Source organism: Engystomops pustulosus, chromosome 2 (assembly GCF_040894005.1).
Source record: "Engystomops pustulosus chromosome 2, aEngPut4.maternal, whole genome shotgun sequence".
Taxonomy (NCBI): Eukaryota; Metazoa; Chordata; class Amphibia; order Anura; family Leptodactylidae; genus Engystomops; species Engystomops pustulosus.
Window position 1 is genome coordinate 47,942,392 of NC_092412.1, and position 21,977 is coordinate 47,964,368.

The following is a 21,977-nucleotide window of genomic DNA, read 5'->3' on the forward strand; positions in this document are numbered from 1 at the left end:
AAGCAGTGTCTGAAGTAATCTCAAACTTATTTTAGGCAAATTGTGACTTTAGGCAAATTGTGTGGCTCGTGCACCAGCGTATGATAGCCCCGCCGCTGCAAGTTCGCAGCCCGATACATCAAGAGGCTTCTGCCGCAAGTGCTGGCGTGAAGGTGGCGGATCGGGGCAAATAATCGCAAAAGCTAGCAATAAGCTAGCATTTGCGATTATTTCAGGGCCTCGGCGCCACTGGCGTTGCACAGAGGTCCTGATAAATATGCCCCAAAGTGACTATACTTATTTGTATGTGACTTGTTTCTAGATTAAAAGGTTTATCCCATTTATGAAGTTAATCAGTAAACAAGAATGATCAGCTCTCCAGAGAAATGGAATCCCATTCTTATTAATGTAGGAGCAGCAGGACAAGAGTGATCCTGCTGCTACATTCACTGACTCTAGGAGCGCTGTGCTCGGCTTTGTCCACCATTCCCATAAAATTTAATGAGGTCAGTTCATTTCTAAATTTATCACATAACGGATACACCTGTAAATATAAATATATAGCTTTCACAGAACATCTTTCTGTTATACTTGATCCATGGTGCAAAAACGAATGAAATTACGGAGACAGGAACTAGCCGTACTGGATAAAGGGGACCAGAACATGGGCATGAATTAAAAACCACTCTTTTAAGTTAAATTCACACTACAGGCAGTCCCCGGGTTACGTACAAGATAGGGACTGGGGGTTTGTTCTTAAGTTGAATTTGTATGTAAGTCGAAACTGTATATTTTATAATTGAAGTTCTAGACATTTTTTTTTTTTTTGCCCCGGTGACAATTGGAGTTTCAAAATTTTTGCTGTAATTGGACCAAGGATTATCAATAAAGCTTCATTACAGGCACCTTACAGCTGATCATTGCAGTCTGGGACTATAGTAAAGCATCCAGAGAGCTTCACCAGGGGTCATAGGGGGCAGAGGGGTCCGTCTGTAACTATGGGTTGTCTGTAAGTCGGGTGTCCTTAAGTAGGGGACCGCCTGTATTTTTTGTAAAAAGGTAAAGGATACTTTGTACTGTGTTCTTGTACTTTGTACTGAGTGCCATGGGTTAGAAAGATAAAAATTGAAAGTCCTCAGTTGGTGATGCATTTTATTGGCTAACGAAAAAGGTTTCTAACAATTGCAAGCTTTAAAGACTATTCAGGTCTCTTTATCAGACATGGATATCAGACATTGGGGGTCATTTACTAAGGGCCAGAATTGCGCACGAATTCCGCCAGGATTTTGGCGCAAGCGGTCGGATTTCGGCGCTGGGTTGCATGCGACGGAAATCGGGGGGCGTGGCCGTCAAAGAACCCGACGGATTCGGAAAAACCGCAGATTTTTTTTTTAAAGTGTCGCTTGACACGCGCTTACCTGCACCAAATAATAGAAGGTGAACTCCGACGGACTTCAGCGGACCTCGGCGCAGGAGCGACACCTACTGGATATCGGCGCACGGACCTTAGTGAATCCCAGCCGGACCCGAATCAGCGGCGGAGAACCCGCCGATGGATCGCGACTGGACCGGCTAAGTAAATCTGCCCCATTGTGTTACGCTGTGCCTGATGAAGAGACATGTGTAGTCTCGAAAATTAGCCAGTTAAAGGTATCAACAACTGAGGACTCCTGATTTCTATCTTTTTAAAAAAAAAAAAAAAAAATTGTAGCAGTTATTGCTGCAGCTTTAAAATCTCTTTTCCAAGAAATGTTATAAAACAAAGGAAAAAAAAAAAAGTAAAACACCACTATTTACTGACATTACAAAAAAGACCAATGCACCAACTGTTCTCTATGTGGGTCTCTAATACATTCCATGTTTTTCCTTCATAGGATGCTCAGCCGCCTACATCTGGGCAATGGTAAGTTGGCCAGGTTCTTTTAAAAAGCTAAATACAACAATAATGTTATTATTATTGTATTTTGTATTACTATTGTATAATTATTGTATTATTATATCATTCTTTTTTGCTTCCAGCCTGAGACCAGACTCCGGTTCAGAAGAAAGTGATTCCAGCATGAGACCAGACTCCGGTTCAGAAGAAAGTGATTCCAGCATGAGACCAGACTCCGGTTCAGAAGAAAGTGATTCCAGCATGAGACCAGACTCCGGTTCAGAAGAAAGTGATTCCAGCATGAGACCAGACTCCGGTTCAGAAGAAAGTGATTCCAGCATGAGACCAGACTCCGGTTCAGAAGAAAGTGATTCCAGCATGAGACCAGACTCAGGTTCAGAAGAAAGTGATTCTTTACTGAGTCCAAGAATGATTAGAGTTTTCTCCCTCAGTGAGTACTCAATGGTGATGGATTCTGTGTTTTTGGTGAAACTGATTTACTGATTGGTCAGTCCTTGTCTTTAATCACTCTATGACTGAATGCTGAGAGCAGTGTAGGGAGAGGGTGTGCCTCACATGTACATTCTCACTCCCAGTGTGGACGGGAAGTGTCTAGCAACTGCCATCTGAGGGATCACTGACAGAGGCTGATAGCAGGGGGAAGGCTGCTGAACAGCAGTGAAAGGAGCAAGTTCGGGTAACTAATTCAGTTGAGGAAGGGCTTAAAATTGCATGCCCTACAACATATCAAAAGTTTCTGAAATTACGGTTACTCTTTAACTCTTTAACATTTGGAAAGAGAAAGATCTGGACCACACATTATACATTGATGTATTGCAGTATGACTTACAAGAACAAAGCTCATGTAAAAAAAACAACTGACCATTGATTGCATTGACTTATATAATTTGCATGTGTGAATTTTATCTGATTTAATTGGTTTGTTGTAGCTGTGACACTCTATAGACTTGGGAATATGTTACATATTATGCAAAAAAAAATGCTCATACTATAATAATAATCTACATTATACATTTCTTTATAAAGGCGGATTCCCAAAAACAAAAAAGAAGTACAGTTCAAATAGGAAACCAAATTCACAGGTATGACTAGTTTTCCTAATATTTATATTTGAAGCATGAATGACCTTAAAGGGAACATGAAGGTCATTTTTGCTTGAAGACAGGTTCCAATAGCCTCTGGGGATAGTTCAAATGGCAAAAGTTGCCTTCTCCTCAATGCCTCCTCCTCTCTTATTGCCCCCCCCCCACCTTCAGCCTCTCTCAGCACCCTTCATCTGTTACATTCCAGCAAGGAATTGTCGTTTGAACTGGCCCATATTACAGCAGATGCTTATCGGTAACACTGGTGGTGCTAGCACTGATCGCCGGTGTTAACCCGTCCATTGGCACTGGTGAAGCTGCTTCTCTGTGATTTGCACATTGCAATAGATGATGTGCAAAAACCACATATACTGCCATAGAGTAGTATGGCAGTATATGGTTGAATCAATCAGAAAACCTAAGGTAAAAGTACCCTGGGTAGTCTGAAAAATAGGAAAAAGAATGCAAAAAAGTAAAAAATTTTAATTTTTTTTTTTTTTAAAAAACCCAAAAATTCTAATCGCCCCCCCTTTCCCTCGAACTGATATAAATAAATAAACAGTAAAAATCATAAACATGTTAGGTATCACCGCATCCCAAAATGTACGATCTGTAATCATACAACAACGGTTATTCCTGCCGTTTTAACCCCGTAACATAAAATATCGCACAAAGTCGCAAATCCCACTTTTTTGACATTTTGAAAAATATAAAAAATTCAATAAACAGTGATTAAAAAGTCGTACAGTCTTAAAAATGGTAGCATTGAAAGCATCATCAAAAGTTGAAAAAAATGAAACAACACACAGCTCCATAACAAGTATGAAAAAGTTTTTAGTGCCAGAACATGACAAAATGGAGAATTTTTTATTTTGTATTGGAGGTTTTAATTTTTGTACGTTATTAAACCTATATAAATGTGGTATTCCTGTGACCGTATCTACACAAAGAATAAAGTAGACATGTCATTTGGGGCACTCAGTAAAAGCCGTAAAATAGAAGCCCACAAGAAAACAGTGCAAATGCTTTTTTTCACCAATTTCACTGCATTTGGAATGTTTTTACCGATTCTCAGTACACGGCATGGAATATTAAATACTGTCACTATGAAGTGCAATTTGTTACGCCAAAAACAAGCCCTCATACAGCTCCATGCTTGGCAAAAATAAAAAAGATAGGGATTTTTAAAGGTGGGGAATGAAAAATCAAAATGCAAAAAGGGCCTGGTCGTTAAGGGGTTAAGTTAGTAAATGTATTTTTCACATTGTAAGGGCTCATTCACATGGCCATCCTCCTCCTCTCCAGCACACGGCGGGATGCCCGCACGGCGGGCATTCCGCGTGTGAATGAACCCTAAGGCTACATTCACACACATGTATGGGGGACATATATATGGCCGATGTATGTACGGCCGATATACGTCCCCCATACACTTCTATGGGCTCACGGCCTTGTACGGGAGCGGTACGGTGCTGCACACGTGCGGCACCATACCGCTCCTTAGCCCGGCAAAAGATAGGACATGTCCTATCTTTTCCCGTGATACGGCGCTGTGCGCTGTATCTTCCTATGGAGAGGGAGAATCGTGTGAATGTAGCCTTACACTTTCAATATAATATGTACCCAGCTCCCAGTTCCCATGGTGCCTTCCCAACACTAACGATTTTGGCACCGGAGTTGGAAGTACTGGACTTTAGCCAATTTGAGGCCTCCTCAGACCACAGGACGTCACTTGCGACATCAGAGGAAGTGACTGCCTATTGTCTGGGGTGAGAAGGGACTTGTTGAAAAGGGGTCCTGTGACATTCTGGCCCCTCCAGCCAGGGGCAGGCGTTTAAAAGTACCAAAAGTACCAGCGCCACATGGGAACTGAAACTTACAATGTGCATTGTGGGTTTTTTTGCCACTCAAGTCCAAGCCTGTAATGGGCGGGTGAACCTAGGATTGTGGGTAAGGATTGTGGGTAAGTGTCTTATTGCTGGGCTCAAACTGCTGGGACCTTCAGTGATTATAAGAACAAGAGCTTGTTGCTTCATTGGGACTTCTGGGATCACTTTGTCCCACAACTCTAAAAAAGGTGAATGGAGTGAAGGTTGGACACACGGAACAGCACTCCATTCACATAGGGCACTTTGGGGACCACCGGGGCCCTGTTTGTTGTTTGCTAGGATTCCTGGCAGATTAGCACCCAGCGATCAGACACGTATCTGATACAGTTAGGTTTGGATAAGCCATTCTAATTGTCGGTTGGCATGACTCAAGTAAACAAAACATCTCCCATTAATGGTTTCGGACCATTCCATCCAAAACTAGTGGGTGCATTAAAATTTTATTTATGTATAGTCATTGCCACTTGAGAAATTGCATCAACAGGAGAAATTAACTTTTTTTTTTTAATGGCAGCTAAATGAGGTTCTGGGCACTTTGTCATCACAGGATAAGAAAGTGTTATCACAAATGTATTCTGAACTTGGAGGTAAGAGGAGACATTTTCACAAAACTTTGAATTTTCTGGTATGGATCATTAGTTACATATAACTAGTTTTTGGGTTATTCTAAAAATGACTAGTGTCAATGAATAATAGTTAATGTATATGTTACATATACCCCTGCAATAAGCATTGCTGTCTATGGCATAACTTTCATAGTACCCGCCAATAAAAATAAACTATATTCCTTGTAAAGAGGCTCAAATACGATGCTCAAAGGTACTCTTTGCGACAAATTATATTTCCTTATGGCACCATGTGATATTCAATAAAATAATAATTGTACTAGGAAGCTGGAAAATAGTCAGAAGAGGATGTAATTGAAAAATTGTAGTTTTACCATTTTTATAGGTTTAAAGATGTTGAAAAAAATGTTTTTTATATTTTTTAGAAAAATCTATTTTCTGACAACTTTTATACCCTTCCGCTGCAAGGCCTTTTTGCACAGTTTTTCAAATTCCATTTTATTACAGCTTCCTGAGCAGAATATTAAGTGGTTCCAGTAAGACGTACAATGTGTCCAGCAGAAAATCCCAATATGCAAAATGAAGATTTTTGGAAGGCAGGATGAGAGGCCTAACTATATATCATTCACACATCATTCCACGGTGCAGGTTTTAAAGAAAATCTACCACCAGGATGAAGGATTGTGAACCAAGCACACTGACATACTGGTGTGTGTCCCGTATGGTCGTATCCCCTCTTCTTTTAGCTTCTTATGACCTTGTTTTTACCCAAAAAAAGCTTAGCAAATTATGCAAATGAGCCTGAGAGGCTCCATGCTCTATTAACAGCTATGGAGTCCAGTGCCACTTAGGATCATTTGCATAATTTTTAAAGCCTTATTTTTTAAACAAGGGAATAAGAAGCTTAAAGAAGAGCGGATCCTGTAAGGGGGCACACACCAACATGTAAGTGTTTTTGGTCTAAAGGAATTCTACAACCAGGGTGAAGAATTGTAAATACTTGATGTTTGATTTTCACCATCCATTTCATGCTTGCAATGCATGGTGTACGTTCCATGCAAGTCAATACAGATCCCAGGACTAGCCATAGTATCAAGTAACACATACAAAAGGAAAGAAATGGTGCTACTTAGGTCTTGTGAGCTTTAGGCATTATGCAAATAGAAATGTTTATCCTGTGGATATTTAAAAATGTTACTAATAATTTGAAGTGAGGAATTGCTTTAAAGGGGATGACCAGGAATGAAAAATAAATTATGTATGGCTAGGGGGACTGTAAAAATTCTAAACTGGTTATACACACCCATCGCTGCTGGTTTCTTTTTGTATATAGAGACTTAAAGGGGTTTTCCCACGAACAAAAGTTAGGCCGTGCTCATTGATCTCGGAACGACGAGAGTCCAGCACTGAGACCCCCACTGATCAACAAGTTAGGCCCTATCCCGTGGCTTGGGCCTAACTTTTGTTCGTGGGAAAATCCCTCTGGATGTTCACTTTTAATTTAATTAATTTCCCATATATATACATTTCTTCAATTGCATGATGTAAAAATGTTTCTGTGTAAAGATTTTCCCATAAATGTAGTCAAGTTGTCCCTTAGAAACATAGGACAGCTTTCCTTGGATACAACCACCACTGCTGGAAAGATTGTACAAAGAAACAGATTGGGAGTTACTGCATGTCCCAAAGCCATCCTGTGGTAACAAATTCTGAATCCGTGTGGTCGGGTGCCTTAACAGTTTCTCCTGGGCCACTGCTGGAAGAGTGCAGTGGTGGTCGTATCTAAAAACAGTTATCTTGTTTCTAACAACAACATTTATGTTAAGAAATGTATATATATATATATATATATATATATATATATGGCAGATGAATTAAATTAAATGTGAATGCCCAGTTGAGAATACCCCTTTAAACTCTCACCATAGAAGGCACAAGGCAAGGTCACCGCATCACCTGCAGCCAGTATACAAACAGTGATGGGCGGCACTATGGCTGAACTGGAGCTTCTAGAGAGGTTAGTATAAGAGGCTTAATATTTTTACAGCCCTTAAAAAAATAAACTTATTCCTGGACAACCCTTTTAATTCTGATGAGAAATTTTGCTGTACTGTAAAATGTTGAAATTGTGACTTGCATCACATAAAATATCTCATCTTTTTTCGATGTAAAAATATTTTTATTCCAGGGTCACAGCAGAATGTAGATATTGAAATGGATACAGACGCGGAAATTGAAAATGTAAGTTTTAAGGTCGGGAAAAAAGACCTATAATATTTATCGTCTGATAATCATAACCTAAACAATAAAGATAATGAAGATAATGAGGATTCTACATCTGCCTTCTCTAACTTTTTCTCAACCCCACACTGTTTCGAAGCAATCAGTTCCTGGGCAAGAACTGAATGAGATGTGGCTGTGGTTGCAGCTTCTGGCCACTACTTGGGATACAAATCCCTGAATGTTCAACTGCTTCGAGCTCTGTTTATGATGGCCTAAACAGCTGATCATTGTGGGGTCCGGGATTTGCCCTCCCCCACAAACAGACTTTTTATGGCCTGGAATAGAGCTTTAATTATAATTTCCTGAATAACCAATTGGGATCTATTTTTAGTTATTTATTATAACCAATCGAAATGTATTGGTATTTTACAAGTTTTGCAAAAAATATTTTTTTTAATTAAAAAACGTTTCGTTTTCATGTTGTTTCTAATATAACTTAAACACAAGGTGCTTGATCACTAGTATATACTGCAATATATAAAGTATATAATGCATATGTTCTTTTTATAACTGCAACTAAAATATTTCTAGGCAATTGATAAGGACATTGCTCTGGCATGACCCACCTAAAGGCAACCACGAAGGTCATAATTATACTTGTATGTGACTGTTGTGTGTTAAGATCAGTACATGATGTATGATACATATAGTTGACATTCAACAATGTTAGGACCTTATATGCAGTCAGAAGTAAGGAGTGATAACTAAATAGAGGCGTTTAGATATGGAGACGGTAGGCCATATTTCTGACTCCAGCTCCATCAAAATTGTCACCGACTCAACAACTCCTCAGTTTTCCTGGTGACTCTTAACAATACTGAGAAAAATGTGGGTATTCCTTCTCAGTCACTTATTCCTCTCATCTCTATCAGTTTCAGTACTGAGCATGTACACACATTCATTTCAACTATAAGCCTAGAAGAGGATGCACATCCCATGGTAAGAGGCCATAAGCGGCCTTTTAAGCGTTGAGTTGCATCCCACACCCTGCTAATAGTCAGAGTCCAATGAGCTTTTACATAACCCATGTAACATAACTGATGGAAGCGTTCATTGGTTTTAGAAGACCAGGTAGCCGTGAGTGCAGCTGAGAAGTCCTCATTACTCCCGGGTCCTCTCCTGCGCTCCACTCTGTGTCCTGATACGGGTTGTATGTGTCAGGGTAAGGACATAGAGCAGAGCATCCCAGGGGAGCAGGGAGGATGCAGGAGCGGTAAGTACTTCTTCTTCTGGGTCCTTTACAAGTCCTTGCACAGTTCTGTTTCAGGTCTTGAGGGTGGCACATTCAACCAGTGCAGGACACAGAGCAGAGCGGTGCATGAAGGAGAGAAGAAGCTGCAGTGTGGTGCAGTGAGCAGAAGAGGAGCCAGGAAAAAAGAGGATTTTTTTTTTCTATTTCGGGTTCTACATTATTTGTCTGGTCTGGGTGCTGGTTGCTAGTGTGGCCCCTTAAATTTGAGCAGTATGACAATATGGGCCTTTCACCAATTAAATCATTTTTGTAAATTATTATGTTTGTGGAGTCTGAGTCGGTCCATTTTTTCATGACTCCCCAGCCCTGGTTCAGACTGGGGACCTGCAGCTCCTAATAGACATTTACCTGGTACACATGTGTGCATGGCATGAGCATATCGATAATTATTGAACCAAATGTTCCTTATATGTGTCTTCCAGGGTCAAATAATTACAGACAATGAAAATGACAGTGATGTCACTGAAAACTCCACAGACAGAACTCTTGATGGATTGCCTGACACTATTCCGGTCAATGCCCTAGATCACTCCACTGAAGAAAATCCTTTCCCAGGAGAACAACCTAATAACAACATTTCAGATATTATCTCAAAAACTCCAAAATGCATAGACATTTTGGCTTCCAGACTCAGTATGAAAGCTCAGGCTCAGTTCTCAGAAAGTAATACAAGAGACCGATCATGTATGAGGACACCAGATACATCTTCATGCTCAAGCAACGGAATGCATATCCATGAGACCTCTAAACTATCTAATGGTGTGATGCATTCTGTGACACCTGATACTGAGAACATAAGAGGGGCAAATCTGTTAGGTTTGTCTAAAGGCATTAGGCCACCCAGTCAGCTTATACAATCTAATAATACTAAAGAAAAGTTGGACTCAGAACCAAAAAGCTGTACAGATGTTCATAAATCTATTGGATGTTCTTTAGATCTTCATAATGTAACAATAGTTGAGGACCTTGGAACTCAAGGAACTTCAGAAGTGGGTCCTGCAGGGTGTCCTGTGACAGAATATGAAGTGACTTCCTACACTCCACTTATCCAGGAAAAAGAAGGGAACAGAGAAGAAGCGTATACTAGTGTCAGTGACTGGACTGCACTGTCGATAATGGATGATAGCCCAGAATCCCATTGCTATAATGGAGGAACCTTTCCCGTGGCAAGTACCTCTGATGATAAAACATTGCTGAATGTCAATAGAGGGGAGAACAAAAGAAACATTCCGAATTTTCTCAGCCCTCAACAGATAACGGATATCTCAAAGAAACTTGTTAGAGGTATGTGACTTTCTTTTTACATGCCAAAAAATATTATCATCTACTCTGACACACAAAAGTGAGCCCACAAAAAGTGGTTCCTCTAAAAGTTGATTGGAGCCATCGGTTCGCAACAGGAGCTATGTAGTATGGGATATTATGGATTAGATGACACATCCTACAAGGACTTGATAGATGGTGGACCCTCAGCAACAGCACTCCAAAATGTACAATCTGTATTGGTCCATACTGATAAGGTCTCAAATGGGAAGTTGGTGATAGTCAATAAAGCTGTATAGTACCCACTTCTAGATATAGTTACTCTATACTGATACATATATAGCACATTGACTTGTTCATATATGTGTCAGTGTCTGGTCCTTGTACAGCTTGTCTCTAGGGGATGCTGTGTTTTGTACAAATACTATAGACCGAATGATAACACCTCTCCATATGTGATGTTTAAGAAAAAACGAAGAACTTGACCTCTACAACCCCTACTTTCTGTTTAACAATGGATGCCAGGGGTTAGGCCTCCGCTCGTGGAATATTAATGGCTTATCCAAAGGATTCAGACACAAAAGTCTAATATACTCTGGTCTTTCAGTTTAGAACCTGCACCTATATAGAGAAGTAGGTGCACGTGCACACATCTCTATGCTAACTTCAATAGGTGTCATAGTCGTGCAGGTTTATTCTCTAACTTTCCATAGAAGTAATGTGTAGACACCTCTGCCTTTACTGAAGCCCTAAAACAAATATGACTCCAAGTGTGACCCACATCTATTGGACATTTATATAACCTGGTGTAAATATAGAGCTAAATGACCATAGAGGCTGGCATTTCATATACAGTAGTATCATATTGATCATATGAATGAATATGTTAATGCCTATGACAACAAATACATTTTGAGAATATTTTGTATTATTTTTTAAGAAAATTTGTTTTTAGTACACAAGGTCTTTTTTATTAGAGTTTTTAGTATTTTAAAACTACATATTCTTTCTAATTTGTTTTGTTGCAGGGGATCTTTGTAAACAGTTTAAGACTATTGTCCCAAAAGTAAGTTTGAAACTGTTTAAATGGATTTTCCAAAGCTTTGACATTGTTCATCATGAAATTCATTTCAAGGTTTAGATGGAGAGCTCTGCTTCCTATGAGGTTCCCAGTATAACAGAGTCTGCAAAATGAATATTACATCTTGAAATATTCATCATGTAAAATAAGTCTGACCACCAGTAATTGTATACTCCTATCTAATGTTGATCACTTGAATCTGTGCTCTATAAGGTTTTCTTTCCTTTATGTTTTTTATTATTTTATTTTGTACTTTAGATACAAAGTGCAATAAATTCTCCAAGAGGATACACCGCCAAGGAGGCAGAAGAGACCAGAGACGGTAAATCATTTTTGTCAAATCGAAATTAGAAATCCCATAACTTTCTTTAAAAGTAATGATATAGCAGTATTATACTAGTAGCAGTATAAACATCCACCCTGTCTCCCTACAAAAGCAAAATAAAATTACAACTGAAATGCAAAATAGTAGTTCAGTTCTGTGTGTCCGTGCCTTATGGCCAATTCACAAAGTTTATTGCCCACTTTTCTGTGGCTTCAAATCATTTATTAAATGTAAATGTTTATTACGCGACACCCACATGTGAATATATCTTTATATTGCAGTTTTTTTTATAATTTATAGATCAGGCCTACTCTGAAAGATCACCAAACCCTCATACAATGAATCAACCAGTAAGTGAAAGTGAATGGACTTGTTCAACTGTTCTTGTTAAAAGAAAGTAGTAACCGTATTATACATATATACCGTAGTATTGAAGACAGACCAGTAGGTGACACATGTATCATTGCGTATGTTCACCTTGCGTTTTCTGTAGTGTATCTTCGGACATGGAGCCTACTCTAAACGTCCAAATTTTGCCTTCCATTCATTTCAATGTAAAATTAAGTCTACAATATTAGCAAGCAAATTAACTTACCTTCTCATTTTATATTATAGGCTGAGAATTACTTCCATAGCCCTTTGAACAATCAAGGAAGTTCAGGTATTTCTTGTTGAAAAGTGTTGTCTTGCATATTGTCTTCACTAAAGAGTTTTGATGTCAGTGCAATTACCTGACTAAAAACCTACCTGTGGGAAGCATGGTGGCTTAGTGGTTAGCATTACAGCCTTGCAGCGCTGGGGACCTGGGTAAAGTCCCAGGGTCAACATCTGCAAAGAGTTTGTACTCTCTGTGTGTTTGCGTGGGTTTCCTCCCACACTCCAAAACATACTGGTAGGTTGATTAGATTGTGAGCCCCACTGGGGCCAGGGACCGATTTGGCAAACTTTGTGTAGTGCTGCGTAATCTGTTTGTGCTATGTAAATAAATAATAATTATTATTACCTGTTATATAGTATGTCACACAATAATTTACCTCAGAGATATGTTGTCACCTTTGCTCAACTGACTGAAAAACACTTTTGTCACAATTTCTGAAAAAGTTGTAATATCAGAGCAGCTACTGACAGAAATAAACTTGTCACACCAAGTTACCAGACAGAAACACAGCTATGATATCAAGGAAAAATGTTCAAAAAAGCCGGAGCACATTATGATATAAAATTCAAATAGTTTATTGAATATCCATTAAAAATTGTCGCACTAGGCACGTGCTGACAAGGTGCAGGTAAACGACCTACGCGTTTCAGCTTAAAACAAAGCCTTAATCATGGTCTAACTACGTCAAGCGGTTTCACCCACAGACAAGCCAATAAATCTCCTTTTTTTTCTTTCTACAGCTATGATATCATTTGTGGTTTTAAATCAGAAAAGCTGCTGTGACGTCATAGCTGTGTTTCTGTGAGGTAAGCTGCTGTGACTTCATAGCTGTGTTTCTGTGAGGTAAGCTGCTGTGACGTCATAGCTGTGTTTCTGTGAGGTAAGCTGCTGTGACTTCATAGCTGTGTTTCTGTGAGGTAAGCTGCTGTGACGTCATAGCTGTGTTTCTGTGAGGTAAACTGCTGTGACGCCATAGCTGTGTTTTTGTGAGGTAAGCTGCTGTGATATCATAGCTGTGTTTCTGTGAGGTAAGCTGCTGTGACATCATAGCTGTGTTTCTGTGAGGTAAGCTGCTGTGACGTCATAGCTGTGTTTCTGTGAGGTAAGCTGCTGTGACGTCATAGCTGTGTTTCTGTGAGGTAAGCTGCTGTGACGTCATAGCTGTGTTTCTGTGAGGTAAGCTGCTGTGACGTCATAGCTGTGTTTCTGTGAGGTAAGCTGCTGTGACGTCATAGCTGTGTTTCTGTGAGGTAAGCTGCTGTGACGTCATAGCTGTGTTTCTGTGAGGTAAGCTGCTGTGACGTCATAGCTGTGTTTCTGTGAGGTAAGCTGCTGTGACGTCATAGCTGTGTTTCTGTGAGGTAAGCTGCTGTGACGTCATAGCTGTGTTTCTGTGAGGTAAGCTGCTGTGACGTCATAGCTGTGTTTCTGTGAGGTAAGCTGCTGTGACGTCATAGCTGTGTTTCTGTGAGGTAAGCTGCTGTGACGTCATAGCTGTGTTTCTGTGAGGTAAGCTGCTGTGACGTCATAGCTGTGTTTCTGTGAGGTAAGCTGCTGTGACGCCATAGCTGTGTTTTTGTGAGGTAAGCTGCTGTGACGTCATAGCTGTGTTTCTGTGAGGTAAGCTGCTGTGACGTCATAGCTGTGTTTCTATGAGGTAAGCTGCTGTGACATCATAGCTGTGTGTCTGTTTTTTACTGTTTCGTTGGTTCCCTTGACGGATAATACACACACTGGATTTTCGAACAACTTGATGTGTAATAATATAGATTTAGCCTCTGGTCTCTTTGAAGACCCTGTAGGTTAGAACCTAAATATTTGTGCTGGACCACAACAGAAGCACAATCACATACGTCTCTTTGTAATGTATTAAAGGGCTTGTCCAGGCTATTTTTTGATGGTTTATCATCAGGAAAGACCATTATCATCTGGTCATTTGTCCAAGCACCATACAATGGTTGTGCAGCATTACATTTACTCAGCTCTCATTCACTTCAATAAATCCTCCTCAAAAATCACCTGTTGAAAAAAATTGGCTTTAAAAGGACCTGTCACCCTTAAAATCGGCAGCTCCTAGTGCTACTACAGTCCCAGCAGTTTTACACTGCTAGCGTTATTGGAAACCTCCGATAGCGCTAGCAGACACTACAGTGCTGAACACTAAAAACGCCGGACCGCTCTCAAAGCAGTGTGGCGTATTCATGAGGGGACCAGATTAGCCGATGGAGTGAGTGCGGTGGTCTGGGGAAGTTGCAGCGCCTCGGACTGCCCCCTCATGAATACACTGGACCGCTTTGAGAGTGGTCCGGCGTTTCTAGTGTTCAGCGCAGCAGTGTCTGCTAGCGTTATCAGAGGTTTTCGATAATGCTAGCAGTGTAACACTGCTGGGACTGTTGTAGCACTAGGAGCTGCTTACTTTTTTACTCCTATTGCCGTTTTTAAGGGTGACAGGTCCTCTTTAAGACTTGTTTTAATTTTCCACAATTGTATTTAAACAGATGATCCCATCCAAAATATGGTTCTGATGTGCCATAAGAAAAGCATAACTATTACCTCAAACAGACAGCTATGCTATGAGACCTTAACAACCACAAACCTCCAGCAGTAAGTATCACCTCGTATTCTTTCAGCATGTAACAATATAATTACACCATGTGCCAACTTATAATGCACATTTTATTTACACGATTTTTCTTTTTGTATCATGGAAGAAAGTGGTCAGTCAGAAAGTCTGTATACTTTGCCAAGGCCATTTTCACACCTTCAGGAACCCTACCATCCACTACTCCATCCATTTGGACCATCTAGGGTTGCACGACACTCATCCGTTAACAACACTTTTTGAAAATTAGTCTTTATGTACGTGTGGGCCCACAACATCAGTTTCTGCTTGTGCGCACTGGCTAGGGGTGGCCGAAGAGTAGGCATACAACATCTTAAAGCATCCTTGAGGTTTGCGGGACTCCAGAGGCACCAGCAGCTTCAAATATGTGTTTGCTGGTTTGTAATGGCATTTTAACAGCTTCTCTCTAAATCCAATTAACTTGCCTGGCAGAAACCTTCCTCATTCTACCTTTATCTACACAAACCCATCTGTGCTCTGAATCGGCCACAAATTTCTTCACAGTATGATGATCAAGCTTAAAGTGTAACCGTCATTCTGAGCAAAAAAAACCCTTAAAAACATAATTCTGCTCCAGGTATCCCTGGGAATCATTCCTCAAAGTATTTTGCCTCTCGGTCCTCATTTAGTGCCTTTTTGGCCCATAGCAATCTATCTAAGTAAAATTTCAGCACAACACATGAGGGGACAGCATGAAGACTTGGAGAGTCTCTCCTGCCACTTCCTGCTGTGGAGTGTGAGGTGAGGGAGGGGGGGATTGTGATTGATGTGCAGTTTGTGTCTGTGTGGTTTATTTGTTTATACACAAGTGTAGGGAAAGCTGAGGGAGAGATAAGAGTGTAGGTGTTTTGTTTCTACATTAGTTAGCACATGACCGTGCTGGAGCAGTAAGACATGAGGTAAGTCAGCTGTGAGGAGAGGACAGGTGGGTGTGCCTCTCCCTCCGTAGTCAGCTCCTCTGTGAAGACGGAATGTGCCTAGCAACAGCCATATGAGAGATCACTGACATCTAGGGGAAGTCTGCAGAATACAAGAGGAAGGAGCAACCCCTCGATGACAGTGCCCCTGGAGAGACTGACTTTAGTAGGAACAAAGAATGAGGAACAAAGGGGAAACAAATGTGCCAGTGGCACATTGTAATGCATCAAGTGTAAAAACGCCATATACTGCAATACAGTAATTTTTCAGTATATGGTAGGGACGACCAGACTGTTTAGGGTTAAAGTACCTTAGATCGTCTAAAAAAATTAAAAAAAAAGTTTAAGAAAAAAACCCCTAAATATTCAAATCACCCTCTTTACCTAGAACTGATATAAACCTAAATAAACAGTAAAAATCCAAAACATGTTTGGTATGGCCACATTACAAAATGCCCAATCAAATATAAAAATGGTTATTCCCGGCAGGGAACCACATAAATGAAAATAGCGCTCAAGTGTTCGCAATGCCACTTTTATGCCATTTTACATCACATACAAAATGTAATAAAAAGTGATCAAAAAGGTCGTACAGTCTTCAATATAGTAGCAATGAAAACGTCAGCTCATCTTAAATAAAAAAAATGACACTTTACACAGCTCCGTACACCGAAGTATGAAAAAGTTATTCGCATCAGAAGATGGCGAAACATTTTTTGCCTACATTTTCAAAAATGAAAACCACGTGTATTAAAACACAATAAAACCTATATAAATATGGTATCACCGTGATCGTAAACAAAGAATAAAGTAGACATACCATTTGGAGCGCACAGAGAAAGTCGTAAAATCTGAGCCCACGCAAATGTGTTTTTTTGCCAATTTTACCACATTTGGTATTTTTTTTCCACCTTCCCAGTACACGGCATAGAATAATAAATAAAGCCACGAAGAAGTAAAATTTGTTACGCTGAAAATAAGCCCTCGAACAGTTCTGTAAAAGGAAAAGAAAAATAAAAAGTTTTGAAGGTGGGGAGCAAAAAATGAACCAAAAACACTGTAATGTGAAGGGGTTAGGGGTTTAGTATGGATTGTGTCAGTACAGACCTTCTAGCTTTTATGATAAATGAATGCCCCTTATGACATCATGGGTTAGGGGCGGGCGATTGGTATCAATAGCCAATAGATATTTACTTGACATATTGCAGATTAAAAAAAATTACATTACACGTCAGTTTCTATAAATTTTTCTTTTTACCTTTAGGACTGAAGAAAACTTATCTGAACAACCAGAGATCCCTGAGGATTTAGATGAACACAGAGACGAGGAACTGCAGGAAGAGGCAGCGCCGCCAGGATCGGTACAGTGTGATTGGGCACCAGGACACCAGTCTGGGCCTTCATCGCTGCACACACCACATCACAGTCCCTTCTGCAGGAGTAAAAGTCTGTCAGGCTCTCAATATGGAGGAGCGGGAGGCCTGGATGATATTGATGCATTCGGCCGTGTAGTTGCAGGCCAGTATCGGCTCCTGCCACAGGACAGACAAGCCAAATTCATGTCATACGTCCTCGCTACGGCAGACTTATTCCGTTCACCCCCAGCCCTGCCTGAACTAGACATTTTAATAGCTAACCTCCGGCAATTATTGGAGAGATCTCAGCAGGTGACGTCCTACAGTGGTTGTGACTCATCGGTTTAATACACTTGTAACAATTTTTTTAAATGTATTTTTGTAACAACACAAAAAACTATTTTTTAAATTGGATTTTAGAAAATAAGCATAGGTGACTGGAAGTGTAAATCAAAACATTTATCTAAGCAGTTAGTTAAAAACGTGTGGGCTATGTGGGAACTAGCTTGGTAGAAGCGGTAAAATTAGTCCAGAATCGCAGTCAGAGACAGTGACACAAGTGCTTTGGCTATAAACACGGCTTTGCCTGGCTTTAATAGCAGAAAAAATACAAAATAAAACAAAGCCTTAACTTCAGGCTAAAATAAACACCTGTTCGGCTGAACTCTAACTAACACAGAGTCTTCCCTGACTACTCGGGTGGCGTACTACCAGCCACCTGAAACAAAACAAAACGTGGGTTTTACCTCACGTGATACACACAGTCCGTATTAGGCTCGCAGGCCTCAGTGCAGGAGAATAGAGACAGGTTCTGCCTCTCCACATGTTTTTCCCCCCTCGTGAAGCACAGAGTGCAATCCTTTTAAAGCTCTAGTTGGAGCTGAGCTCCAACACCTGGGTTTCCTGAAGCAACCAGGAAAACCAGTGCTGGACAGGAAGGGAATGACCAGCCCCACTACCAGCCTGCCAGTCATTCCAAAAATCCAGGCCCGAAAATAGGATTTACCAGATCCTTTAGCAAGCTATGTCTTGCTAAGGACATCAAGTCTTCCTGGATCTTCTACATCTCACTCAGCTTTCCCTGGGTGAGATGTACACCTCCTGTCCCCTAGAAGACATATGAGAGAAATCTAGGGGAAATATAGCGATTTCCCTCCACCTTACCAGTCACTATCTCACATACCCTCCCCCTTTGTTCGAACCTGTCGGGGCGGACACACTTAGCCACCAAGCAATGAGTTCTGGACAGAGCATCTGCATTTCCCTGCAGTTTGCCTGACCTGTGCTCAACTGAAAACCTAAAGTTTTGTAAAGTGAGAAACCATCTTGTGACCCTTGCATTTCTCTCTTTAGCCTGGCTCATCCACGTAAGAGGGGAATGATCTGTCACCAACCTGAAGTGTCGACCCAATAAGTAATACCGCAGGGATTCCAAGGCCCATTTGATTGCCAAACACTCACGTTCAACAATGCTATAACTTCTCTCTGCCGGTGTAAGCTTCCTGCTTAGATACGTTACCGGGTGCTCTTCTCCCCTAACCTCCTGTGAAAGGACTGCACCTAACCCTACATCAGAGGCGTCCGTTTGCACGACAAACATTTTTTTAAAGTCAGGAGTTATTAGGACTGGCTGTCTACAAAGGGCAGATTTTAATTCCTGAAATGATCTTTCAGCCTCTGGGTTCCACTTGACCATGACCGACTTACTCCCCCTGGTAAGGTCGGTTAAGGGTGCTGCAATACTTGCAAAGTTTAGTATGAATCTGCGGTAATAACCCAGAATTCCCAGAAAAGCTCTTACCTGTTTTTTGTTTAAGGGTCGGGGCCAGTTTTGGATAGCCTCTACTTTATTTACTTGGGGTTTTATCACACCTCTACCAATGACATAGCCCAAGTAACGTGCCTCCTCAAGACCCAGAGCACACTTTTTAGGGTTTGCCGTTAACCCTGCAGCCCTAAGAGAATCCAGTATCGCCTGGACTTTTGCCAAGTGACTTTCCCAGTCCTCACTAAAAATGATAATATCGTCAAGATAAGCCGAGGCATATCTACGATGTGGCTTAAGGACAACGTCCATTAACCTTTGAAAAGTTGCTGGGGCCCCATGCAACCCAAAAGGCAAACAAACATACTGGAAAAGACCCTCTGGGGTGACAAATGCAGTTTTCTCCTTTGCCCTGTCAGTAAGCGGTACCTGCCAGTACCCTTTGGTTAGGTCAAGGGTGGAAAAATATCTAGCATGACCAAGTCTCTCGATTAGTTCGTCCACCCTTGGCATTGGATAGGCATCAAACTTTGATACCTCATTTAATTTTCTGAAGTCATTACAGAAACGCAGCGTACCATCTGGTTTAGGAATCAGGACAATGGGGCTTGACCACTCACTATTTGATTCCTCAACAACCCCTAGGTCCAACATCTTTTTGACTTCTTCCGAAATGGCCTGTCTACGAGCTTCAGGTACTCTGTACGGTTTTAGGTGAACTCGTACCTGTGGCTCGGTGACAATGTCATGTTTTATCAGCGAGGTACGGCCTGGCGTCTCTGAGAACACATCAGCGTTTCGCAAGATGAACTCTCTAGTTTCCTGCGTCTGAGCCTTGGACAGGGACTCGGATATACGAACCTCGGGTATGCTGTTACCATGAGAGTTTACCTCTACTGCAAGGACCTGCGGAGTAACTTCACAAGGAAAACTTACAGCTGACAAATTTTCTCTGTCCTTCCAGGGTTTTAGTAAATTTACATGGTACAACTGTTCTGGCTTCCTCTTCCCTGGCTGATATACTTTGTAGTTCACCTCTCCTACCTTCTCCAAAACTTCATACGGCCCTTGCCACTTAGCCAGGAACTTACTCTCTATGGTTGGTACCAAAACTAAAACGCGATCACCAGGGTTAAAAGTTCTGACCTTAGCCGACCTGTTATATACCCGCCTTTGAGCCTCTTGAGCCTGCTCTAGGTGAGCTTTAACTATAGGCATTATTGCACCGATCCTGTCTTGCATGAGACTAATGTGCTCTATTACACTTCTGTAGGGTGTATGTTCCTGTTCCCAGGTTTCCTTGGCAATGTCAAGGAGGCCGCGGGGGTGCCTACCATACACCAGCTCAAATGGGGAAAACCCAGTGGAGGATTGCGGTACTTCACGAACTGCAAACATTAGATAGGGTAACAGGCAATCCCAATCCTTACCGTCCTTACAAACCACCCTTTTTAACATGCCCTTCAGGGTCTTGTTGAATCTCTCAACCAGGCCATCCGTCTGCGGATGATATACAGATGTACGCAAGTGTTTAATTTTCAAGAGCCTACACAATTCTTTAGTTACCTTAGACATGAAGGGGGTTCCCTGGTCTGTAAGGATCTCTTTAGGGATACCTGTACGGGAGAACATGTGAAATAGTTCCTTGGCTATTAGCTTAGAGGAAGTATTTCTTAGTGGCACAGCCTCGGGATAACGTGTGGCATAGTCTACAACAACAAGGATATACTGATGTCCTCTAGCTGATTTTACCAGGGGACCAACCAGATCCATTGCCACTCTTTCAAATGGTACCTCTATAATGGGTAAGGGTACCAAAGGACTCCTGAAATGTGACACTGGAGCGGTTAGTTGACACTCTGGACAGGTCTCACAATACCTTTGTACTTCAACAACAACCCCTGGCCAGAAGAAGCGCTGCAAAATACGTTCACGGGTTTTTTCACATCCCAAATGTCCGCCTAGCACGTGCTTGTGGGCCAGATCCAGCACCACCCTGCGGAATGGTTGGGGTACTACCAGCTGTTCAACAATTTCCCCACGTACATTGTCTACCCGATATAGCAGTTCCCGATCAATCGCCATGTGGGGAAATACCTTCTCAGCCCCTGGGTATTGTGGCACACCATTTATTACCTTCACATTTTCCCTGGCTTTTAACAATGTGGGATCTCTTAGCTGAGCGGTCCCAAAATTATCCCGGGACACCTCCAACTCAGGCATATCAGGAGCTTCCTCCTGTTCCTCAGTATCACCAGCTAGTACCGCTAGGGGAAAATTCTCGGTTTCATTATTGGTCACCCCTACCGCTGGAACCTCACTGTCAGGGTCAAAGGGTTCAGGGCTAACCACGGAACTTACATTGTCAACTGATACATTTTTATGTCGCCACAAGTCCCAGAAAAGGGGAAAGTCTCTTCCCAATATCACACTGTGCATTAGTGACTTGACCACAGCCACATTGTGGGAAGCTGCACCACAGGGAGTTTCAAACATGACCACGGCTGTAGGGTAATATCTGGTCTCTCCATGAATGCAAAGTACCCCAACAGTTTGTCCGCTGCACAATCCAGGGTCTACCAGAGAGCCATGTACCAGGGTCACTAAGCTCCCAGAGTCCAGCAGTGCATTCACAGAGCAGCCTCCTATTTTCACAGCACACATTTGAGGCTCTGCCTTAGTCTCTGCAGAGTAAACAGGTCTTGCAAACAGAGATACGGGTCCTGCGGTGTTGCAGTCCATGGGCTCGGTCGTGAGGGGACAAGTCGCAATCACATGTCCGGGTTCTCGGCAGCGCCAACAACGTATGCTGCCCCCGTCACCATTTTGAGACCCTTGTCTGGTTCTTAAGGGCTCACTAGACCTACTTGACCCAGCTGCTTGTTCCCGCTCTGAGCCACCTCCCCTGTAGACATTTCTCACCCCTTTAACAGTAGGTACAGTCTTACCAGTTGACCTGGATAACTTGCTGTCCCTGGGGTTGGCACGTCCGGGAGATGTTTGGAGTAGCTCCTCTGTTGCACTGTATCCTTCTACGAGACT

The 21,977-nt window shown here is 41.6% G+C and overlaps 1 protein-coding gene across 3 annotated transcripts in view; it reads left to right on the forward strand.

Annotated features, from left to right (window-relative positions):
- PHF11 (PHD finger protein 11) overlaps positions 1 to 17,535 on the forward strand; it is an 86,675-nt gene extending 69,140 nt beyond the window's left edge. For all 3 annotated transcript variants that reach the window (XM_072134491.1, XM_072134490.1, XM_072134492.1), the window contains 12 exons: positions 1,854 to 1,882; positions 1,999 to 2,306; positions 2,903 to 2,958; positions 5,362 to 5,434; positions 7,602 to 7,654; positions 9,371 to 10,232; positions 11,240 to 11,277; positions 11,551 to 11,614; positions 11,918 to 11,967; positions 12,233 to 12,278; positions 14,774 to 14,879; positions 17,080 to 17,535. In XM_072134491.1, the coding sequence (XP_071990592.1) occupies positions 1,854 to 1,882; positions 1,999 to 2,306; positions 2,903 to 2,958; positions 5,362 to 5,434; positions 7,602 to 7,654; positions 9,371 to 10,232; positions 11,240 to 11,277; positions 11,551 to 11,614; positions 11,918 to 11,967; positions 12,233 to 12,278; positions 14,774 to 14,879; positions 17,080 to 17,518 (2,124 nt within the window). In that variant the 3' untranslated portion in view covers positions 17,519 to 17,535. The remainder of the gene's footprint in view (positions 1 to 1,853; positions 1,883 to 1,998; positions 2,307 to 2,902; positions 2,959 to 5,361; positions 5,435 to 7,601; positions 7,655 to 9,370; positions 10,233 to 11,239; positions 11,278 to 11,550; positions 11,615 to 11,917; positions 11,968 to 12,232; positions 12,279 to 14,773; positions 14,880 to 17,079) is intronic.
- The last annotated feature ends 4,442 nt before the right edge of the window (positions 17,536 to 21,977 follow it).